A 25,537-nucleotide genomic window follows, 5' to 3' on the forward strand; every position below is an offset into this window, starting at 1 on the left:
CGCGGGTGCGCGCCTGGCACCAATGACAGCGCAGGGTGCGATATTTAAATCGCCCTGCACTGACATGTATTGCCGTTTGGTCTCCCTGTGTTCCTGATCCTGTTTACGTGATTCTTTATCGTTGCTGACTCGGATTGTTCCTGACCTTGCTATTCTCTCCTGCTCTGACCCCTGGCTTGCCTGTACTCCCTCCTGGATGCCCCCTTGTGGATCTGATCTTCTGTTGCTGACCTGGCGTGTGACCCGACCATTCTCTGCCCGCTGCTTTGTACCACACTGCTCCCACGGCTACCGACTCGGCTTGTCTGACCACGCTCTTGCTCATCCATCCACCTTGCCCTGGCATATCCGCCTCTTCACATCAGGCTCTCACCCTGCAGGAACCTCTGGCGGATTCCTCTACCACGGGTAGGTGTACTCAGGAGCCGCGACCTGGTCTCGGTTCGCTCCAAGTCCATCCCCACCATCAGGGGCCCTGGTGAACAAGTGGACCGGGACTTAGACTCCGCGCTCTGGGGAAACCTTACCAGTGGGCTGCTAGAGGTACCACCAGGCGGTTCCTTACACTACCATACATACCATGGGACTGAAATTGGACTCTCCCATCTGGGCTGGACAGTCCCCGGCTAGGAGGAGGGGCATGAGTGTCATCAAAACATGCCAACAATTGAAATAAACATCATTGGTTGATAAGTGATGTTTATTTCAAATGTTGGCATGTTTTGATGACACCCCTGCCTCTTCTCCTAGCTTGGGATTGTCCAGCCCAGTTGGGAGGGTCCAATTTCAGTCCCATGGTATATATATTAGAGGGCACTCATTGTATAGTTAGCTCTGATGAAGAAGGGACCCCCTTCGAAATGTGTCAGCCTTACTTTGAGAGTCTACCCTCATGATGTGACTCACACTGGTTCTACACTCCTAAGTTCCGTTGAGGACCTCATACGCTTGTTATACTTCTTTTTTTGTGAGTATTATTCTCTATTTAATAAAATCCCATTTTACTGAGGTAATACGCAAGGTTGGTGCGCTTTCTTTTTGTTTCACTTTACAGTACTGGTCGGGCTTCCCCAGCCCTGTTTAGAGCTGCACAACCTTCTATGCATTGGTCTCGAATTTTCTCAAGTTCCTTTTCCATCCTTTCACCCTTGCTCTGAGTCGTGAAGTGCAGGAGATGTTGTTTTTGTTTCCACTGGGAGGTGTGAGGACTCCAAGGGTATGTTGCGCACATATTCTGGTCTTGCCTGATCTGACTCTTTTTTTGGGGTGTATGTGATCTGATCCTGGAACTCACCAGTTTGTCCATTTGCAACACTCCAACATGTCTTCTACATCTAAGCAGAAATACTGGCATTCTTTAGTAATTCACTTGCTCAATGTTGCCAGGACCTGTATACCAGCTAATTGGACAGTCACCTGTACTGTCGTGGTAGGTCAATGGATTAAGTCAGTGAATGATCTAAAGAAAATGGAGGAACTTACCTTGGCCTTCAGAAAACAAGATATGATTCTAATGGGCCTGATTTAAATTCTCTGACAATTATTAAGAAATACTGGGGAATGCTCTCCTGCTTAGGCGGCTATGTCAGAGGCCAGTATTTTTCACTCTTTTGTGGGACCTTTTTATCTCCTTGCTGCCGATTGACTATTCTTCAGTTGCCTTTGGCTCAATACACCGAGTGTGTCACCAAGTGATTTTCTTTTGGTTATTAATATACAGCACCAGGGGCGGACTGATCATTTGGAAACTCGGGCACTGCCCGAGGGCCCGGGGTCAGTAGAGGGCCCCATGAGATGCTCCTGGTACCTTTTTCATAGGCTTTTTTGAGTTTGGGCAAGGACACAGGGGCCCCATGATCCCCTATTGCCCGGGGGCCCCATGAGTTGTCAGTCCGCCCCTGTACAGCACCAATGTCTCTTTGGAGGAGAAATGTACTCTAATGTGATTTGTGACCTTGTTCTAAGTACCCATGGTGATGATACGTACGCATAATTTATGTACGCGATTCCTATTTGTTTTATTGTCTCAGATAAATAAGGAATTATAAAAAAAAAAAATAAAGAGAAACCAGAAGGTATGGGCTATTGTAAAAATCTGGATCTCATTCAAGTTTTAATTATGCAGCCCTAAAGCTAAATTCTTTCTTTTCACCCCCTCCCTAAACCCCCAACCCTTTTTCTTTTAAAATTTATACTTATCCTTTTTCTTGTAGTCTCCAGGTCCTTAGGTGAAGTCATGGGTCCTTCCCCTTTTGCCTTGGCAATAGTGAACAGTCCTTCCTTTTTAACGTGGTTTTAAAAGCTAATGGTTCTTTATTTTCATGCATTCGTATCTTCAGTACGCAGCACCTCCCTTAACCTCCCTAATACTCCTCTGAGCCCCCTTTCAATCCAGCAATGTGCACAAGAGCCTCAGCTCTCCCAGGTCTTTTCTTCCTCATTGACCATTGGCTCCTGCTGCTGTCAATCACTGTCATTGGGGAGGGATCTCATAGACACACAGAGGTGGCTCAGGAGTGAGAATGCACGAGTGCCCCCAGAGCAAGCAGCTTGTACTCAGCAGGAAGGAGGGGCCAGGAGTGCCAGCAGGGGACCCAAGAAGAGGAGGATCAGGGCTGCTCTGTGCAAAAGCATTGCACAGAACAGGTAAATATAACATATTTGTTATTAAAAAAAAAATCTGAACCTTTACAAACGCTTTAACTGAGGAGCCAAGACAGCAATTGATGGGAAATCTCTCCTACTGACAGAAAACAAAAACACATTTTGAGTAGAGTGCATCTGGCCATACACCCTAACATGTATCTTGTTCACCCATGTGGGTTGAACAAGAGAAATGACTTGATTCCCCCATGCACACTAAACAGCATGGATCTGCAAGACCGGCTGTTGTGAATGCTGGCTGTCAAAATGCCGTACAGTGCCTGCATCTGTTGGATTTAGGTGCTGTTTGGTCGAAAATGTTTCTCCCGACTCTTTCGACAAAATCAATTTAAAAAGTTAAGTTAGGTGGTGCTGAACTGTGTATGGTAGACTTAAAGTGTATCAGATTACTAGTGCTTGCTGTGGCGGCACCATACGTTTTCAAGCTTATTTTGCTTTTTTTTCAACTAGTAATCCTGCTAATACCACATTTCCTAACTCTGGGTGTCTACATCACTCCTCCACTGTATCTATGGATGGAGCCATGGTCCTGGTATGGACTCCAAACCCATCTGTATCTCTCCATCTCCATTATCTGGGGGCGGTTAATTGATAGTTTAACATAAGATAGCTAGGAAGAAAGATATTCTTCGATGCAGCTCACAGGAAGTGACAAGGACACATCATTTCTGGCAGGATCAGCAGGTGCTTTCTGTATTTGCTGAAAATATTCATAGCTTGAAAAAAATGAAACATTTTGTGCTTGAACTTAGTTATTTTTTAAGGGATAATTTATAGCTTCCGCCAATATTTGTTTGCTGTCCTGGTGACAACCTCACTCACCATCTCTTGTCCTGGTGTCACAGGGACAGGAAGTAAAGGCAAACATCCCCAATGGGGTTAGAAAGAGTATTAAAACCTTATTGAATTTTGAACTAAAAAAAACCTTGGTGGGAATAAGGCTTTAGCCTGGGTTCACATATATGCGGTGTGGTATATCGCATGTGATTCACACAGGAACCACACCGCATTCTTGTTCAAATCACATTCAATTTGTGTGTGGTGCGATTGGAGCCATACATTTTGTATGACTCTATTCACTCCGCACCCGCACCAAAAACATGCAGGACCCTTTTTTGGGTTTGCACTAGAATCGGATCGCATAGGTATTCACACCTATGTGATCCGATTCTGCACATCGCACAGCATTTTCCAGACCGCTTTTGGGGTGTTGTTAACTTAACATACACACCCGCAGCAGTTCGCATGAACGGGGTGTGATTCTGATGCGAAATTCGCCCTGAAAACGCTGCAAATTCTAGACCGCATCAGTGTGAACCAGGGCTTAAAGAATTGAGTAACCTGTAAGGAGGATCTTGCCATGTGTATTGCTTCTTTAATGCCCAGTGGTCGGTGCATTACAACAGTTTTCAAAGGAGGAACAATATAATTGAAAAATCACTCAGTACAGTCCCAGTGGGAACGTTGTGTCAGTGCCATTAATGTCAATGCTTTCTCACTCTCAATAAGATTTATTGGAACTTCAAGACTTGTTAAAGAAGATTCTTCTACAATACATATCTATCCAAACCTATTACATTGTAGCTTAGTTTTGATGCTATAAAAGAACTTGAATGGAAAACTGTTTGCAGGAATCATTTTAAGTAAATGTGATAGTTATCAGTTATTTTGGCACCTCTAATGCCCCATTCATACGAAAAAACTTTTATATTGAAGTAATAAGAGATGTGTGGCCTTAATCACCCTTCGATCTGATATAGATCGCCAAGGACAGCTTGCACAACATTAACACAATAAAGTACCATTGATTCCTTTTAGATTTTTCATTTTTAATGTGCTAAACAAAGTTTTACTCACGTTTAAATATCTTAGAGCAAATTTGTAAGCCTCTTTTGGTACTGATGTGTAATTTAAATATGTATATAATATTTATGGGTGGATTGATAGATGTGTGCAATAATCCGTAGCCTTAAAAGGAAAAGTTGGAAAAGTTGGTGTTATGGGGGCAAACATGACAACGCACAAGTTTAGGCAATACTGCAGTTTAATGAAAAATTTTAAAAACAGTGGCCAGACAAAGTCAAAATAAAAGTAAAAATAAAATAACCTGCTCTGACTTCAATACTTACCCCATGTACGATGCTGTCAGAAGGTGAAAACATAAGTATACAAAAAAATTCAAATCTAATTTAGAGGAAACATTTTGTAACTAGAAACGGGTAGAAAGAGGTAATGGGGGAGTGCTTTGGATTCAAGGTGTTTGGGGGGTCCAGATTGTTAGAATCATGTATTTTGTGCGATAACTACCAGTATTCAGTAGAGATATATTCTTCAACCAGTAGATGGCAGTGTTTATAAGTTTGTAGCTGCATCTATGGTACTGTCTTTTCTCTGAATAAAGTTCCTGTTTCCTTTTTGCAGTGATAAGCAGCAAATAAACACATGTGGAATGTGCACTGTTCTGTAGGGCTTAATACAGAATCTCTAACATAGATCCCACCAGTCAGTGAAGTATAAACCTCAAAGGTCCACTAGGGGATGGTCAAAATCCACAGGCAGGAAATATGAGATCCATAAGTCCCAGGTTTTTCATAAGTCAGCCATTGGATCTGATAATTTTGGTGTCAATTTTTGCTGGTTCTTTATTTTTATAGTTACAGTTTTGTGCAGCATCACAGGGTTTCTAACTTTCAAATACACACAGAAACATATCAAATTCTGAGAATGATCACAGTACTGCAAAATTATTACAATTATATTTTAAAAGTGGAATGATAACATGGTTGTGGTGGTTGTCTTTCTTAACCTGCTGTTGTGACATATTTCTTTTACTAAAAAATTCTCACTAATTAGGAAAAAATTATCCAAAATAAAACTGAAGTAAAACATTTTAAAGCCTTTTTTTTTTTCTTAAATTGCAAGAGATGTGTGGTGTGACTGCATTGTGCCAAGCAGGTGTCCATGTCAGAGTCCCCCCTTACATCAACTGTCTCCATCAGAGTGCCCCTTTACATCATGTGTTCCCATCAAAGTCCTTTCTTACATCAACTGTTGCCATCAGAGTGCCCCCTTACATTTGATGAGTTACCCCATCATTAGTTACCCCATTTACCCCCTTACATCAGGTGTCTCTATCACAGTGCAATCAGAGTGCTCCTTTACATCAGTTGCCCCCATAAGACTGTCTCATGGATAAGTGGATGCACTCTCAGAGACCTGGGGGGCTCAACTAAAATCTGGGGGGCACAAACCATCTCAGCACCCCCCTGGCTTGGCTGGGGGTGGGGATGCGCTAATATAAGTGTAACTGCACCAATGATAAAATATTCCTTTAGTCTCTCCATAGTTTATTTGCTTTATATCCTGATTTGAATAATTATTAAGATGTACCGATGGGCTGCTGAAAATGCGGCTCACACTGCCCAGCCTGTATGGGACTGACCCTTGTACCTGTAATTGTCCTTGTAGGTACCCCCTTCTCCTTAGCTTTCAGAACAGATCTGACTTCTGATAAGCCTGGGAATATTGAATGACAATAAACTAAGTTAAAGACACCATGCCCTTTCTATTCAGGACATTGCCTTGTAATAGACTACCACCACTGCTACCCTTGCCACCTTCCCACTGCAGGAATTTACCCTAAGGGGTCTATTTATAAAAAATAAATTGCTGTGTGAATGCTGCAAGCAATGTTTATTGTATATGATCATCAACTCCATCTTGTGGCCATAATGTGGTACTTTCTTGGAATACCTCAAACAGATAAAAAAATGTATTATGGACACATGACCACATGATTCAACTTGTTTCCCACTTGTTCCAAAACTAAAAACCTTTGGAGTTTTATCTTAAAGCTGAAGTTTGGGTATGGCAACTTTTGCATACCAGCTTGGACCAATGTAAGGTGCATTTCACATGGGTGATCCGATCAGGTCAGTTTTTCAGGGGGACCTGATTGGTTGGTCCATGAATCCCTGTTGACCCATTAGTGTAAACAGACTTGTGCCCATTTACACCTGCCTACTGTACCTCTAATCCGATCTGGTCCACTAAAAAGAAATGGAAGGGATCTGTTCCCATCCATCTAGGCAGATAGGCTCTGTTTTGCTCTGATCAGCAGGGGACCAGTGGACAGATTCCCTGCTGATCTAAATGGAGCCAGCCTGTATGAAAGCGGCTGAAGTAGTTATGCGCCATACCTGTGGAATCCTGGAGCAGACTGGAAATTGCCGTAGTAGGCATCACTACTCCAGTGATCTCCAGTAGCTTCCAGATCCCGTGCCGAGTGGCTGCCCTGCTGCATTCTGAACACAGGAGGCTGCTTGCTCAGTACAAGTACTAGTCAGAGAACACTTTAAAGGGTTTCTCACTCCTAGGATCTCACAACCAAATCACATTACAAGCCATATGCTGTTAATTACTATTGGAAGGACTCAAGTCAATAAGATTGATATAATTTTTGTGGTGTGATGATGTGCCTGGTGGTCCTTGCATATGAAATTGGTGACTCCACTTATGAGGTAATATCTTTCCCTACATGATGAGACATTATTATTATTTATAATTATATAAAAAACAGACTGCAAACGTACCTCATCCCTCATCTATCATATAAAGAACCATAAAAACCAAATGGGACTTTACTGATGCAGAAAGTGAACAACATCATGTTGTTGTATAAAACATGTTTATTGAAACTGTAGTGGATTGTGATACAGTCCACGTTTTATTAGATGATCAGTAAAATGACAATTTTATAGTCTTGCTACTTTCTGCTTCTTGCTCTTTAAATTCCTTACTCTCTTAAGTAAACAATCAGATATAGGTTGACAGAACAATGATGATAATTAAGATGGCGCCTTCATCCGGAGTCTCACCCTAGGTGACTCAGTAGAAAAAAAGTATCTTTTAACGTAAACAACCCCCATAAAAGGGAATGAGTCTCTTTGGTGACAATGATTGGAAGATATCAACACGGATGGAAGAACACACAGAAACCTAGTGGACTTTTCACCCAATCAATGTATATGCTTTGCCTGCATCATGAGACCTATAAATGATACTGTTAGTTCCTCAATAAAACAGAATTTTAGGAAGTTGGCAAACTGCATTTATGTGCCAGTGTCTTACTTCGACGTGCACGTATTCTCACATTAATTAGGCTCACTGGTAGATCACAACAGCTGTGGTCGGTAAGTGACCGCATCTAAAACAAAACGTATCTTCCAAAATTTTACCATAAAAACAGTATTTTGGCTAATCAGCCCAGTATATCACAGCATTGTATATCATGACATCAAAGTACTCCAGAGGTCGACGCGTTTCAGTTGTTTGCTTCCTCAGGACCCCAAAGGAGTTGAAGACAAAAAAGTCCAGTATCCTAGCTGGAAGATACATATGTGCATATATTTGCAACACATTAGTTAAGTAATTATAATCATTACATAACAGTGTTATATAATGATTATAATTACTTATAATTACTTAACTAATGTGTTGCAAATATATGCACATATGTATCTTCCAGCTAGGATACTGGACTTTTTTGTCTTCAACTCCTTTGGGGTCCTGAGGAAGCAAACAAGCGAAACACATCAACCTCTGGAGTACTTTGATGTCATGATATACAATGCTGTGATATATTGGGCTGATTAGCCAAAATACTGTTTTTATGGTAAAATTTTGGAAGATACGTTTCAATAAACATGTTTTATACAACAATATGATGTTGTCCACTTTCTGTACCATTAAACTAAATTATTTATATTATTCAGAGAACACTTTGCATTTTCTCAACGAATGCAAGGCATTCTCTGATTGGATGTGGTGGAGAGGTGGGACGATTTCACAATCTCCACCTTGTCCACTCAGAGAACGATTTGCATTCATTGAGAAAATGCAAAGTGTTCTGTGAATGGCGCTCGTGCCAAGTGAGCAACCACTGGTCTTTAGTAAGCCGAAGGGCAGCCTCTCAGCACACAGGACCTGGAAGCTAGCGGCAATCACTGTAGTAGCGGAACTTACTACATGCTGATCCAAGGGAACTATGTAAAAATTGTCATACCCAAATTTCAGCTTTAAGCCTTTCCTGAACACTGTGAACAAGGAACACAGGCTGCGTGCCAAGACACTGCTTTTGTTACACATAAATAAACGTAAAAGCTTATTTTATTTATTGTTGGACTGGGAAGTTTCTCTTCCAGACATTTCTTTGTATCTAGAAGAAAGCAATTTATTTATGGAAAGTTTCCCTGTGGGTCCAGATGAGCCGAATTTGTTCTGGATGAAGCTGGAGACGGTATAAATCCATCTTGCTTTCTTGCTCCTAATCTCTCATTTGTAGTGGTCCCTTGCGGAGGCTTTTCTCTCTTGGAAAACCAGCTGACGGCTTAGTTAATTTAATGCCTTTCATTTCAAAATTGGCTGCCACTTTTCCAAAGTCAGTGATTCTTCTCCGCCATTCATCGGTCCGATAACAACACGTAAATAGAACACAATGGGGTTTTCTAAAAGTGTCGCAGCCCTTGTGACAGCGTTCAGCACCTGATCTGCACTCCACGGATAGAAATGCTGCTTGCAGAGTAGACTGGCTGACATATCCCATGTTTTCCACTATATCCAACCCTTGCTGGCTTGTGCTTCATGTGGGCTCTTTATCACGCACTAACCAACTGATCTGCTCCTTCTGTTCCTCCGACTTGCCAGTTTTCGTCAAAAAGAATGCAATTAACATATTTCCTTTTCTGCTAGCTGCACAGTTTTCTTATATCAGAGGCTTATTTAACCACTTGCCCTCCAGAGGAGTTACCCCCCTTCCTGACCAGGCCATTTTTTGCGATACGGCGCTGCGTTGCTTTAACTGACCATTGCACGGTCATGCAACGTTGTACATAAATGAAATTTATGTCATTTCTTCCCACAAATAGAGCTTTCTTTCGTGCAAAAAGCTGTTTGATCTTTTTTTATCTGCCCCTCCTCTTGTTCAAATGCCTACACTGCTGATAAGACAGACTGAACCATGCCCTTCTGCACATGCTCAGTTTAGTGTGTATTGCTAGTGAGGTTTTGCTTTTCTTGGGAGAGTGCATGTGATGAGCACAGGATCAATCAGCGCTGTCCGGACAGAGGTCAGGGATTTTGCATCCTCTTAGAGCAGAAAGAATACTCCTCCTACAAGCTTTAACCAGTGCTCTGCTGAAGTCACAAGACTGCTCTAACTGCTGATGAGAAAAGGTATTTATCAGTTTATAGTTACTAAAATGATTGAACTTCCATGTTATGTGTACTGTGGGAGACCATATATAGTGAATGCAGGGTCCTGGGTTAAGTAACACTTTAATACCACCCACAGAACTTAGTCACGGGGTTCCCCATGACTAAACTTTGTGGGTGTATTGAAATGTGTTGGGGGCGTGGCCTGGTTGGAGCCCAGGCTGAGGCTGCCATACACCTTCTTAGAGGGTTTTGCAGAGATATGTGACTTCCAGGATTTCTCCTTTTCCCATTAGATGTCCAGAGCTGGGATAAGCTCTGTTCTTGTCTGCACTCCAAGCGGTTGCTACATAAGGGGACCCGATGGAGCCATGAGCGGCACCTGCCAATTTAGTTTGGGTCACCATCAATAGGCAGCTTAGCTCTTCAGTAAGCCTGGGTTCACACTAGTGCTTTGCGGGACACCGCATGTAATTTGCACAGGAATCGCACCGCAGTCATGATGTGCGAATAACATGCGATATGTGATGTCTGTGCATTACAATTTGAGCCACATATTTTGTATGGCTCAATTTGCATTGTATCTGCAAAAAAAAAGGTGCAGGAGTCTTTTTTTTAAACTGCACCTTCTTACCCATGGGTGTTCTTACCCATGCGATTCGATTTCTGGCAATCTGTTTCAGGGTTTCATTAATTTGACACCCGCACCATATTGCATGAATGCGATTGCAATGCGGTGCGGGAAACGCACAGGATTTGCAGTGTTTCCCACGCCGTATCAGTGTGAACCCAGTATAAGACACAGAAGTTGAATCCAACACAATTTTACTAATTGTGTACAGAGGATTTCTTTCCAGTCCTTTGAAGTCAATGACTTTCCTTAGCCCTGTCTCTGTGAATAAATAAGGCAGCCCATGGATGAGTCAGTGTTTTCATTCAAACAGTGGGTTGAATGAAAAAAAAAACACAACAGACTTGGTTCCCCATCCTCATCCTCCCCAATAAGTTATTGTATTGTGACAATGGGAAAGTGTTATCGCCATCAGAATACACTGATCAGTGTTGCAGGCTACAGCCTGCAGCACTGATCGAGTGGGTCAAATTTGATGGGGCAGTTGTACAAAAATTGATCTTTACCACAGTGTCCATACATTGATCAAAATGTGGCTGGTTTCTGCTGAACTGGCAAAATTATGATCCATGAGTGACTGAGGGAACATACAAGAAACAGGGAGGGGTCTATCCAGGACTAAACTAACTAGCACTAAACAGAAGGGAAGGACAGAGGGAGATACCAGTTCACATAAGTAAACATTTCATCATAATACAGAATAAAAATAACCTCATGCAGTTCAATAAAACACAGAAAACTTACATAAAAGTAGGGCAGAATACTATGCCTCTATAGGCAGATATCCAACATTTTTATTCCAGAAACTGTAATGTTCCTAGTCTTTGATCTCACTATGGAGAATCATGCAGCATCAATAGGAACTGTATTGGAAGCAGGGGTGGACTGACAACTCATGCGGCCACCGGGCAATAGAGGATCATGGGGCCCCTGTGTCCTTGCCCACACTCAAAGCACACCAAAAAAACCTATAAAAGGTACCAGGGGCATTTTCATGGGGCCCCCTACTAACCCCAGGGCCCTCGGGCAGTGCCTGAGTGCTTGAATGGTCAGTCCGCCCCTGATTGGAAGTACAATGACTCTCATTTCAGTTTTGGGTGATAAGGCTAAATTCTCATTGAACAAGCCCCTAGGCTTCCACTCGTGTAGTCTTTTCCATTTCATTTCAGTTAAGTGGCACGTTCAGTCAATCCGAGTGCTGGAAGAAAAATCCATTACAAAAAAAATAACATCAGTCCGTAGTCACTAATGAAATATAAGATATAATCGCTTTTAAATGCTTCCTTTTCAAATGAACTCTTTTTGCACTTATTTGACCCAATATTCTGATGCAAGCTCTCTTTCTAAGGGACGTTAGTTCTCCCAAGTCCCTCAGGGACAGGGCCATGCCAGACTCTTATCAGTTTTACCCAAGTATGTACTGCGGTACCATGCGTTTTGGGGATCAAGAACGCACCTGTGTTTACTAGATGCACAGGGGTGCTTTTAAGAATGAATGATACCCGCATGCATCTGCAAGAGTAGTGTGTTTCTGCACAGCCCCCCACTAAGTGGTGTTAACTGGCCTTAGCAGTATATTTAAAAACAATTTGCAGAGCTATTCGTCCTGTGAAACTGCATGTACTTTCATTTTGTCTGAATTCCAGCAAATTCAAATGTAACTAAGCTATTTCCTTTCCTAGTCTGATGTTCTTAATGCATAAGAAAAGCCTGAATCAGGAAAATACTGTAAATGACTACTAGGTGGCATTGATGATCATAGGAAACAAATATTTTTTACGATGATCATCAGCTCCACCTAGTGGCTGAAATACAGGATCTTTCTGATTCATGTTATTCTTATGAATGAAGAACATCCAACCTGGAGAGAAAATAGTCTGGTAACATTTGATTTTGTTGGCTTTTGCACAGAATGAATATTGAATAATGTGAACTACCTGCATATTCTCGCCACATGAGTCCGGGCATTGTCGTACACCAGGAGGAACCCAGGACCCATTGCACCAGCGTAGGGTCTGACAATGGGTCCAAGGATTTCAGCCCGATACCTAATGGCAGTCAGGGTGCCATTGTGTAGCCTGTAGAGGTCTGTGCGTCCCTCTATGGATATGCCTCCCCAGACCATCACTGACCCACCACCAAACCGGTCATACTGAACGATGTTACAGGCAGCATAACATTCTCCACGGCTTCTCCAGACCTTTTCACATCTGTCACACGTGCTCAGGGTGAACCTGCTCTCATCTGTGAAAAGCACAGGGTGCCAGTGGTGGACCTGTCAATTCTGGTGTTCAATGGCAAATGCCAATCAAGCTCTATGGTGCCGGGCATTGAGCACAGGGACCACTAGAGGACGTCAGGCTCTCAGGCCACCATCATGAAGTCTGTTTCTGATTGTTTGGTCAGAGACATTCACACCAGTGAATGGAGGTCATTTTGTAGGGCTCTGGCAGTGCTCATCCTGTTCCTCCTTACACAAAGGAGCAGATACCGGTCCTGCTGATGGGTTAAGGACCTTCTATGGCCCTGTTCAGCTCTCCTAGAGTAACTGCCCGTCTCCTGGAATCTCCTCCATGCTCTTCTGACCATGCTGGGAGACACAGCAAAACTTCTGGCAATGGCACGTACTGATGTGCTATCCTGGAGGAGTTGGACTGCCTGTGCAACCTCTGTAGGATCCAGGTATCACCTCATACTACCAGTAGTGACACTGACCCTAGCCAAATGCAAAACTAGTGAAAAACAGTCAGAAAAGATGAATAGGGAAAAACATGTCAGTGGCCTGTAAAACCATTCCTGTTTTGGGGGTCGTCTCATTGTTGCCCATCTAGTGCACCTGTTGTTAATTTCATTAACACCAAAGCAGCTGAAACTGATTAACAACCCCCTCTGCTACTTAACTGACCAGATCAATACCCCAGGAGTTTCATTGACTTGATGCTATACTCTGATTAAAAAGTGTTCCTTTACACCCAGTTCACATCGGTGCGACTTGGCATACAATTTGCATACCCTGCGACTTGCAAATTGCATGCGAAGTCGCACTCTATTGTCCAGAATTGGAGCGGTCGTATCGGTGCAGTTCTGACTTAGTCGGAGCCGCACCAATTTCAAATGTAGTACATGCACTACTTTTAGTGAGATTTGCATAGAAATCTGTATCAGCTGTCTTGCAAATCGCACCTGAAAACGGTGGGTTCCCCAACTTTGAAATTGTGTGATTTCACTGTAAGTCGCATGATTTTAAAGGTGGGCTTGATGTGAACGGGGGCTTAGTCCTCATGCACACTGAATATTTTTACAGTGGCTGTTTTTGGCTTTTGAGGTTTTTTTCTACAGCCAGTAAACCCCCCCAGCATGTCATCCCATGTGTCCATGTTCACATAGACTGTAATCAGCATTTTTTGGCAGGGGTGTTTTTTGGCTGGAAAAAAAAACTGAACTAGTGAGTTTCTAGAGGAGTTTTTTAGCTGTAAAAATGCTCTAATGCTGCAAAACGTGGTAAAAAGCAGTAACTCATGGCAAACCAGTGTTTTTGGATGTTTTTTTGAGCAAACAAAAAAAATATACTTTTTGGTAAAAAAAAACGCAGCTAAATGCTAATGCAAAAACGATAAAAATGCTGGAAAATAAATCACGTTTTTAATGTGACTTTACACAGCTAACGTTACCAGCGTTATTAAAACACCCCGTGTGCATGGAGCCTTAATTTGAGCAGTGTACTTAAGGTGCCCTGTGTGTTCCTATTGTAGGTAGAATGGCGTGCACTTATATGAAGCACCAAGAACTAAGCATCGTCTCTGCTGGTAGGTCACCCTTTGGAGTGTAGTTATAAAAACAATTGTGTGAATGGGAGCAAAATCAAATGTTTGGCTATTTTCTCTCCAGGTTGAATGTTCTTTGTTGAATAAAATCAGGAAAATACCGCATTTGGCCACTAGCTAGAGCTGATGATCATAGGAAATAAATATATATTTCCTATGATCATCAGCTCCATCCAGTGGCCACAATACTGTATTTTCCTGATTCACTCTGTTCTGTACGAATGAAGGTTTTGGAGATGGAGAGAAAATAGCTTAATAACATTTGTTATTGCCCCCCTTCACGCAGAACGAATGCACACAGGAAGAATTGTTTTTTTCCTCTATAAACACACTCCTGTGTCTGCTTGTTCTTGCATTCTTCCTGTTCATGTTTTTGGTAATTGAATGTATAATGATGTTTTCTACTTCAGTAAGTATAGCTCATCATCATAAGTCACTCAGGTTACTCAATACCAACAGCTTCAGGCTAGAGATCCCCTTTCTCACCCCCTGAATGCATATGCAGGTGCAACGGAAGCCGGGGCACCTTGGACCTTTGCTCCCTTTCCAATTAATTTACTGACAGAATGTTTTATGGCTGGCTTGCATGGTAAAACTCATATTAAGTATCTGTCAGTGTGTAATAATGAATGTTTTTTTCTATGCAGTAACTAACCTTCTCCATTTTTTGAGCACAACAGTCTGTAGGAATGATATTTCTGGAAGGACATTCTTCATGAGCACCTCCAGAGATGGATGATGGCTCCTTCCTTGAGTGCTACTCATTCATATTCAGGATTTTTTTTTAAATTGTGTTTTTTTTTTTCCTTCTCTAGCAGAAAACTGCTGGTAGAGAGAAGACAACAGAAAATGCAACTTTTCTTTACAGTATTGCAGATTAGGGCAAAATACTTTCTGTGTAATGCTTAGATGTATCTGCTTATTGTGATGTATTGGGGATTTCATCCATAGGGTCCATTCACACAGAGCTCTTGCCTGCGTGCCCCATGCAGGTTCATGTTTTCCCAGCATGGGGATACACAGGTGTTGCGCATCCCCATGCAGGGAGATTTCAGGGACCAGCAACCGTTTCTGTCTGTACAGCCACATGTCCCTATAGATTTCTATAGAGTATCAGTGCGGGGCTGCACCCAATACCTGTGGATCAAGGGAAACACAGGCCTGCACAGGGCATGCAGTCAAACATCTGGACTCCAGAACCTAACCTGGGAATTATCAATCCTGGAGAAAACGGAAAAAAACTTTTTTCTCCACTCAAAACCAATATTATGAAGCCTCTCAATCCCCTGCCCCCTTCTCTCCACCTTCACCTACCCTGCCCCCTTCTGCCCACCTTCACGTACCCTGCCCCCTTCTCTCCACCTTCACCTACCCTGCCCCCTTCTCCCCACCTTCACCTACCCTGCCCCATTCTCCATACCGTCATCTACCCTGCCCCCTTCTGCCCACCTTCACCTACCCTGCCCCCTTCTCTCCACCTTCACCTACCCTGCCCCCTTCTCCCCACCTTCACCTACCCTGCCCCATTCTCCATACCGTCACCTACCCTGCCCCCTTCTCCCCACCTTCACCTACCCTGCCCCCTTCTCCCCACCTTCACCTACCCTGCCCCCTTCTCCCCACCTTCATCTACCCTGCCCCCTGCCCCATTCTCCCCACCTTCATCTACCCTGCCCCCTTCTCCCCACCTTCATCTACCCTGCCCCCTTCTCCCCACCTTCATCTACCCTGCCCCCTTCTCCCCACCTTCACCTACCCTGCCCTCTTCTTCCCACCTTCATCTACCCTGCCCCCTTCTCCCCACCTTCACCTACCCTGCCCCCTTCTCCCCACCTTCATCTACCCTGCCCCCTTCTCCCCACCTTCATCTACCCTGCCCCCTTCTCCCCACCTTCACCTACCCTGCCCCCTTCTTCCCACCTTCACCTACCCTGCCCCCTTCTCTCCACCTTCACCTACCCTGCCCCCTTCTCCCCACCTTCATCTACCCTGCCCCCTTCTTCCCACCTTCATCTACCCTGCCCCCTTCTCCCCACCTTCATCTACCCTGCCCCCTTCTCCCCACCTTCACCTACCCTGCCCCCTTCTCCCCACCTTCATCTACCCTGCCCCCTTCTCCCCACCTTCATCTACCCTGCCCCCTTCTCCCCACCTTCACCTACCCTGCCCCCTTCTCCCCACCTTCACCTACCCTGCCCCCTTCTCCCTACCTTCACCTACCCTGCCCCCTTCTCCCCACCTTCACCTACCCTGCTCCCTTCTCCCCACCTTCACCTACCCTTCCCCCTGCCCCTTTCTCCCTTCTTTCACCTACCCTGCCCCCTCTGTACAACTGTCCATCCAAGTTTCTGTATTGATATAAACAAAGATGTTTTCTGTCATCAGATACCCTTTTGCTCCTGACCCCTGGTGGGCCGGGGTTGTGATAGGTGCAAAACGCAACGCAAAACACAATGCAGAAACGGCTCAAACACAACCTGCATAGGTGTGAACCTAGCCTTAGTCAATGACAGCTGTCTTAATTAGCACTACTGAAGTCGCTCTGACATTAGAAAAGGTTCCTGTACTACTTCAAGGCGACTTCTATCCCACTTGTGCCCATAGACTTTAATGGAAATCACCTCCAAGTCGGATCCTCATCTATATTGATGTGATTTGGATCCGACATTACGGGAAGATTACCCAGGTATTCCCTGAAAGGTGCTTCAGAGTTGCTTTAGAGCAGTACTAAAGTTGCCTGGCAAAGTCGCACTGTAAGTCGCTGGACTTTCAGGTAGCAGTAATGTGAACCGAGTGTAATATTGTATTATGCAACGACCTCTGACTGGTATACTGGTCATTTAATAATAATATTAATAATCCTTTAATAAAAACATTGACATATAAATATTGCAGAGCTATTTATCCTGTGTTAGTTTACAGAAGTAGGCATTTATAGCTGGGCTGCATTTACATAGAGACTGTCCTAGGTAATGGCCACGTATGATGCCTAATGTCAGGAAACTTGTACAGCGAATGCTAATTATTTCTGCAGCTGCTCATGCACGTGCACAAGCCCAAAGACGAGCTCAGGCTGATATCCATTGTGCACTGACATGTAGGTGCATTTTTGTGCGACCGGCTCGTATATTCTCACGCATTGGCGCCAAGATGCGCCAAGTTGAAAGAACTGAAACCAAATAAACGAAAAAGGCAGATCAAACACAGTGAGGCTAAGGAAAGAGATCTTAGACTTAGGTCTCTTTCACACTGGTGGCTAGGGAATGGTAAAAACAGGCTGCTGAGTCGTGGTTTTACTGGCTGCGACTGCCCACCTAAAGTGTTAAATACAACCAGAGGAGGCTGTTCACATGCTACAGGCACTGCAAATTGAACGAGCCATGTCACAGGAAGCATCGCATGTTAAACTCAGCCAGAGGTCTTTTTCAGATGGGGCTACAAAAATGGTCATATGAGGCTTGGATTAACACCCCCTCCCCCCAGCTGCCCATCTGAACTATAAAATAACTGGGCTGCACATATTATTGCGGCTGTGGAATTTTCAACTCAGGGTGCAAAATTTGACGGGCTTCACTGCCTGTCAAAATCTCCCTTTGAGTTCTGTGCGGCCACGCTGCAATTTGTGATTGCGTTGTTGTAGTACCATATCATGGGAATAAATCAGGAGGTGATCTAATACCTCTTCCCCGCCTGTCAAATGCCCCAAGACAGGTGATCTGAAGGCTAATTGTTCTTCAGAGGTCATCACACTCCATCCCGAGTGTGAAAGAGCCCTTAAACTGTGGCTCAGCTGTCTGTTTTTACCACTCCCCAGCCGCCTTTGTAAAGGAGGCATACGATTTAGGGTGTCTACCTTGGCAGATACTGACTTTCCCTCCCATTAACTATTATTAGAAGACATTTTGTCCTGGAAGATGCTGATGTACAACACTTCATAATATGTTGCCACTTGTCTTTGAATCTAAGAATTAACATTTGTTCGCTGAGTAATCCATTCCCTTTCTTTGTAATATCATTCTAGGTTTGCATTGTTCAGAAGAAAGACACAGAGACAATGTACGCCATGAAGTACATGAATAAACAGCAGTGCATTGAGCGGGATGAAGTACGCAATGTGTTCCGGGAGCTGGAGATCCTGCAGGAAATTGAACATGTCTTTTTAGTTAACCTTTGGTAAGTCATTTTCTTTTAACTTCCGACTTCAGAATTCTGAACAGCGGTATTCTGGCACGGCTTCTGGCTCACATCTTTACTAGGTAACTGGGAGAAGGACAAGAACGTTCGTTCTCACAGTTTTGTATTTTTAGACTCATGGTCACATGGTCCGTCCATCTAGCAATGCTTGCCTCTCTGTTACATCCTGGTGTTTAGTTGGTGCAGATGGCTATCACACAAGTTCCTATGGATGTCCTTATCCTTGTGTGCTGCCTAGGTTAGGATAGGCTGTCCTACATGGTGTAATGGATGCCTCAAGTGTGCTCACAGCAGGGGCATAATTACCACAAGGCAAACAAGGCATTTGCCTAGGGCAGCATTTTTGTAGGGGGGCTGCGGCATTTTTCAAGGGGGCAGCACCACCCCCCGAAAGAAGGGATGGAAGAAAGGACACACGCAGCATGGGCACTAGGTGGGATCTGAGAGAGGCTGCAGGCTGCTGGATGGTGTATGCAGAGTCTGACTCTTGTTCATAGGGATGTCAGGAGCTGCGAAGGTGAGTGTCTTCTCCTCATCAGGGTGGGAGGGGGGGTTGCCAGTGTATGGGGGGCAGTGGTAGTGGAAGGCTCTCTTGGGTGGGGTGTTGTTGGTCAATGTCAGGCTCTTATCGTGGGGGAGGGGGTGTTTGTCAGTGTCAGGGTCTCTCCATGGGGGGGGGGGGGGGCTGAGTTTTGTGTTGCCTAGGGCGGCACGAAACCTAAATACACCACTGGCACACAGTCATAGGAGGTTTTAAAAAAATATATGTGAGCGAATGTTCTCAGGTTATTTTCCCTGCAGATTGAATGTGTAAATGAGAAAATACTGCATTATGGCCATTAGATGGCGCCGAGGCACATACGTATTTCCTATAAAATTTAACACCATCTAGTGGCCATAATTGATGGCGCTATATAAGTACCTTAAATAGATAAATAAATCAGTTTGTACGAATGAGGCAAAACCAATCTCAGGCTATATTCTCTGCAGATCAAATATTAATTGTTAAAAAAAAAATTAAAATAAAAAAGCTGTGTAAATGTTATAATACTACATTAGCTCCATTAGATGGAGCTGAGGCACATATGTATTTCCTATAAAACTAAACACCAGCTAGTGGCCATAATAGATGGCGCTATTTAAGTACCTTTAATAAATAAATCAGTTTGTACGAATGAGGCTAAATCACTCTTAGGCTATATTCTCTGTAGATCAAATGTTAATTATTAAAACAAAAAAAAAGGAAAAAAAAGCTGTGTAAATTTTATATTAGTGCATTATGGCCATTAGATTGAGCTGAGGCACATACATATTTCCTATAAAACTTAATTGATGGCGCTATATAAGTACCTTTAATAAAGAAATAAATAAGTAAATAAATACGTTTGCGATAATGAGGCAAAATCAATCTCAGGCTATATTATCTGCAGATCAAATGTTAATTATTAACAAAAAAAAAAAAAAGCTGTGTAAATGTTATAATCCTGCATTATACCCAGTAGAGGGAGCTGAGTCACATACTTATTTCCTATAAAACTTAACACCATCTAGTGGCCATAATGCAGTATTACACAGGTATAATCCACCTGGATGCACAAAGTAGTTGTGATGATATGTATGGTTTTATTAACCACTTCCAGACCAGACACTTTTACCCCCTTCCTGACCAGGGCAATTTTCAGCTTTCAGCGCTATCACACTTTGAATGACAATTGCGCGGTCATGCAACACTGTACCCAAATGAATTTTTTACCATTTTTTTGAGACAGATAAAGCTTTATTTTGGTGGTATTTATTCACCGCTGGGATTTAAATTTTTTTTGCTATGTAAATGAAAAAGTCCAAAAATTTTGAAAAAAAGTGTTTTTTTAATAAAATTTTGCAAATAAATAATATTTCATCATAAATCTTTGCCAAAATGTATTCCGTTATCTTTTTAGTAAAAAAAAAATCCAAATTAGTTTATAACCAAAAATTATAATTTTTAATCATATTTTTTACATTTTTATTTTATTTTTTATATTATTATTTTTTATTTATTTATTTTTTTTACATACTGTCACCCTAGCAGTACAGTGTCACCATGGTGACACTGTACTACTTGTGGGGGGTGAAGATTTTTTTTTTTTTTTCACACATTGCTTTTACACCCATATAGGATGTAAGCAATCATTTCTCTTTCTCTCTGTCTGCATTCTTGCACTTATTGAGAAGTACTGAGTGAGCTGTGATTGGTCACGGCTTGTCACATGGTACAAGGTTGTTGTGAATAGGCTTGTACCATGTGACCTCTGTGATCATTCACCGATTTCACATGTAGTAAGCAATGATGTCACAAGTGACATCTTGCTTACTACTTTGCATGTGATCACTGATTGGAAAATCAGTGATCACATGATCAGGACCTCGTACAGAGGTCTTGTCCGACGATCGGTGTTTCACTGTGTCCCAGGGAGCGCGCACAAGCAGGGTGCGGGGAGGCCGTTTATAAACGGCCACCCGACCCTGCACTGCCACCCTCCGGCCGTTTATATGCAACGGCCGGTCGGGAAGTGGTTAACACATGTTAAAGCTGCAAAATTGTGCTTAGGCATTTAGATTCATTTTACCCTAGGCAAAAACAGTTATCATATGAGCCCATTTATTATCATATAGTTGTTTGGCTCCTTTTAAAATCATAATGATAACAGAAATCACCCAAATGACCCTGATCAAAAGTTTACATACCCTGGAATGTTTGGCCGTGGTAAAGACACACAAGATTAACACAGGTTAAATTGACAATTAAAGGTTAATTTTCCACATCTGTGGCTTTTTAACTGCTTTCCCTCCGCCCTATAGCAGATATACTGCTACAGGGCGGCAGGGGTGCGCAAAATCCCGTATATATACGTGATTTTGTATTTTCAGGTAGGGGTCAATCGCCGGGTCCCAGCCGGTGATTACCCGCCGGCACACAGTGATTACCAAGCATCTCTGACAACGAGGAGGACTGTTTTGTTTACTAACAGTCCTCCTCCCTGTCAGCTCCAGCACAGCACAGCCATCCATAGCAGTGTGCTTACAGTGAAGCACACAGACATCGCCCTCCAATAAACACTCCCTGCACACAGTTAACCCTTTGATCGCCCCTCATGTTAACCCCTTTCTGCCCCGTGCCATTAGTAAAGTGTCAGTGTTTTTTTTAGCACTGATCACTGTATTGCTGTTACTGGGGATGTCAGTGACACCAAGTCAGTTTCTCCCAGTGTCAGAATGTCCACCGCAGTCCCGCTATAAGTCGCTGATCACTGCCATTACTAGTAAAAAAAAAATTCCAGTATCTATACCGCCAATTGTAAATGCTATAACTTTCACATAAACCAATTAATTTACACGTATTGGGATTTTTGTTTAGCAAAGACATGTAGCAGAATACATTTTGGCCTAAATTAGATTTTTTACTGGACATGTTTAATAGCAAAAAGTCCAAAATATAGTTTTTTTCTCAAAATTGTTGGTCTTTTTTTTATAGTGCAAAAAATAAAAACCGCACAGGCGATCAAATACCACCGAAAGAAAGCTTGATTCATGGGGAAAAAAAGGACATAAATTTCATTTGGGTGCAGCGTTGCATGACCGCGCAATTGTCAGTTAAAGCAGCGCTGTAAAGCAAACAATGGCCTGGTCAGTAAGGGGGGTAATTCCTCAGGAGGGCAAGTGGTTAAATTGCAATTAGTGTGTGTGTATAAATAGTCAATGAGTTTGTTAGTTCTCATGTGGATGCACTGAGCAGGCTAGATACTGAGCCATGGGGAGCAGAAAAGAACTGTCAAAAAAAGACCTGCATAACAAGGTAATAGAACTTTATAAAGCTGGAAAAGGATATAAAAAAAGATATCCAAAGCCTTGAATACGCCAGTCAGTACTTGGGGATCTCTTGATACCAAGCCGAGGCCAGATAGTCCAAGAAATATTGCAACCACAACTGCCAGAAGAATTGTTCAGGATACAAAGAAAAACCCACAGGTAACCTCAAGCTTCTCTGGAAAAAGATGATGTGTTTGTTTTTAACCACTTGCCCTCCAGAGGATTTACCCCCCTTCCTGACCAGGCCATTGTTTGTGATACGGTGCTGCGTTTAACTGACAATTGCACGGTCATGCAATGCTGCACCCAAATGTAATTTATGGCCTTTTTTTCCACAAATAGAGCTTTCTTTTGCTGGTATCTGATCGCCTCTGCATATTTTATTTTTTGTGCTATAAACAAAAAAAGACAATTTGGGGAAAAAAACTATATTTTTTACTTTTTGGTATTAAAAGCGTCCAGTAAAAAAATCTAATTTCATCATAAATTCAGGCTAAAATGTATTCTGCTACATGTCTTTGCTAAAAAAAAAATCCCAATACATGTAAATTAATTGGTTTACGTGAAAGTTATAGCATTTACAAAATGGCAGTATAGATACTGGATTTTTTTTTTTTGCTAGTAATGGCGGCGATCAGCGACTGCGGCGGGCATTCTGACACCGGGGGGAACTAACTTGGTGTCACTGACATCCCCAGTGACACAAATACAGTGATCAGTGCTAATAAAAAGAACTGACACTGTACTAATGGCACTGGGCAGGAAGGGGTTAACATCTGGGGCGATCAAAGGATTAACTGTGTGTTGTTTTACTATGTCGGCTGTGTGTGTTTCACTCTAAGCACACTGCTTTGTATGGCTCTGCTATGCAGAGCCATACAAAGCAGTGTGCAGGAGCTGATAGGGAAGAGATCTGTATTGTGTACATACAGGTTTCTCCCCTGTTGGAAATCTTCGGAGATCGCCGAGTGCCAGCGGGGAATCACCGGCCGGAACCTGGTGATTGACAGCCGAGGCCGCGAAAGGCGACACGGATAGGACACGTGCATGCCTCCTACCCGTAAATGCAAAATCACGAATAGATATGTGATTTTGTACACCCGTGCCGCAAATATATAGGGTGGCGTGGAAGCGGATAAGGAGTACAATATGACAATACTTGAACAAAAAAGAGCTGCATGGTCAAGTTGCCAGAGAAAAGCCTTTACTGTGCTGATGCCACAAAAAAGCCCGGATAAAGTATGCCTGACAATACCTTGACACACCTCACTGGGCTTTTTTTGACGTATTGTGCACCAAACGTTTTTTGGCATGGTCAGTCGTCCACATGAGAGCTAACAAACTCATTGACTATTAAGTCTGGAACTTTTCTAACATGTATTTATTGTTTGGCATATTTTTTTTTCACTGGTTTGTATGTATGTGGTTTTTTTAAACTATAATGCAACGTAAATGATATAAAAATGTAATTCTTATGGTACCTTGAAAGTCCCATCTTTTGCTATGGGTTATTGTAGGATAAAATACAGAGTCCTGGTTCACACTGATGCGGTGCAGAATTTGCAGAATTTTCTGTGCGAATTCTGCACCGCATCAGAATTGCACCCTGTTCATGCGAAACGCTGCGGGTGTGTATGTTAAGTGAACAACGCCCTGAAAGCGGTCCGCAAAACGTGGTGCAATGTGCAGAATCGAATCACATAGTTGTGAATACCCATGCGATCCGATTCTAGTGCGGACCCAAAAAATGTATGCCTCCAATCGCACCGCACACAAATCTCATGTGATTCACACAGGAATGCGGTACAGTTCCTGTGCGAATCACATGCGATATACCGCACCGCATATATGTGAACCCAGGCTGAAATACTGGTACTGAGCTCAAACTCTTTAGATTAGGAGGTACTTGCAAGTCATTTATGTTTACATGATCCCTTTACAATAATGCTTTTCTTGCTCGATTTTAGAAGGTTCATGTTACAAAGTGAATCAATGTGGCATCAGTATACAGACAATCAGAAAATGTCTCAATAAATAGATACTGAGAGAAAAATGGAGGTTGGCTTATATGACCTCTTTTTGGAAATACTAGATCGCTGATTACCTGTGCCTTTAGTACATTCTAGCCAACTGGACCAAACATATAGTAGGCCACGTCAAAACTTCTGTACTGCTTAGTTCTTTGGTGTTCCTGACCCAGAAATTGTTAAACCCATTGGGCCACCATAGCAGCCAGGTAAATAGCATGTTCAGATTAAGGTCGCCAATGCCAGCCTTCATATTCCTCTATGTAAAGGTTCCCTAGTTTCTGGAATGAAATGGTTGCACACATCACCCTTCATTGATTAAATACCATTGTAAAACACACAGAGCAGGGAAAATATGACAAATACCATTGTAAATGACACGACTTCTCATGGCCTTACAGATACAACACTGCTGTTATGTGCGTTTTACATAAAGCTGTAGAATACACATTTTTAACATAAAAGAAAATGAATCCTGCCCAAATAAATGGCATGTCATTGATCGGAAGCTTGTTTCAATATTTATGTTCTGACATTAAATTTAATTGCATGTTTTATGACGCTGCTGTAAAGGTTTGTGAGTCTCAAAACACACACACCAAAAATAACCTTGAAAGTGACGACAGATGTGCCCATTCATGTGTGTAAATAAAAGCGGGGTTTATTGCGGCCTTGGACGGAGATGTGTGCTGTGTGTGCTGCCTTTGGTGCTTTTATTAAGTACATAAAGATCAACTCAAGGAAATTATTATTATTATACAGTTTTTATATAGCGCCAACTGTTTGCTCAGCGCTGTACATTATAGTGGGGGACAGTACATGAGACAGTACAATAACAATACAATGCGATACACGAGGGGTTCGAGGGCCCTGCTCCTTGGAGCTTACAATCTAGGAGGGAGGGGATAGTGGTATGGGAGGAAAAGCTGTGGGGGATGGAGTGGTAGGAAGAGTGGAGGAGACCGACAATTAGCAGAGGGCGGGGTAGGCTTCCCTGAAGAGGTGGGTTTTCAGGGTGTGCGTAAAGGAGAGGAGAGTAGGTGATAGCCTGATGGATTGGGGTAGGGAGTTCCAGAGGATGGGTGATGAATTGGAGAAGTCCTGGTGGTGGACATGGGAGGACGAGACTAGGGAAC

General features: G+C 42.9%; 1 protein-coding gene across 2 annotated transcripts in view; it reads left to right on the plus strand.

The window, feature by feature from the left end:
• The window catches only part of STK32C (serine/threonine kinase 32C), a 333,705-nt gene that overhangs the window by 257,850 nt on the left and 50,318 nt on the right, over window positions 1-25,537 (plus strand). The window contains exons 1-2 of one of the 2 annotated variants that reach the window (XM_089669216.1): window positions 14,228-14,313; window positions 18,353-18,504. In XM_089669216.1, the coding sequence (XP_089525342.1) occupies window positions 18,386-18,504 (119 nt within the window). In that variant the 5' untranslated portion in view covers window positions 14,228-14,313; window positions 18,353-18,385. Of the gene's footprint in view, window positions 1-14,227; window positions 14,314-18,352; window positions 18,505-25,537 lie in introns of those variants that run through there. The other variant, XM_089669209.1, reaches the window with a different exon arrangement.

Source organism: Staurois parvus, unplaced genomic scaffold (assembly GCF_062004578.1).
Source record: "Staurois parvus isolate SC_StPar_1 unplaced genomic scaffold, SC_StPar_1.0 ptg000009l, whole genome shotgun sequence".
Taxonomy (NCBI): domain Eukaryota; kingdom Metazoa; phylum Chordata; class Amphibia; order Anura; family Ranidae; genus Staurois; species Staurois parvus.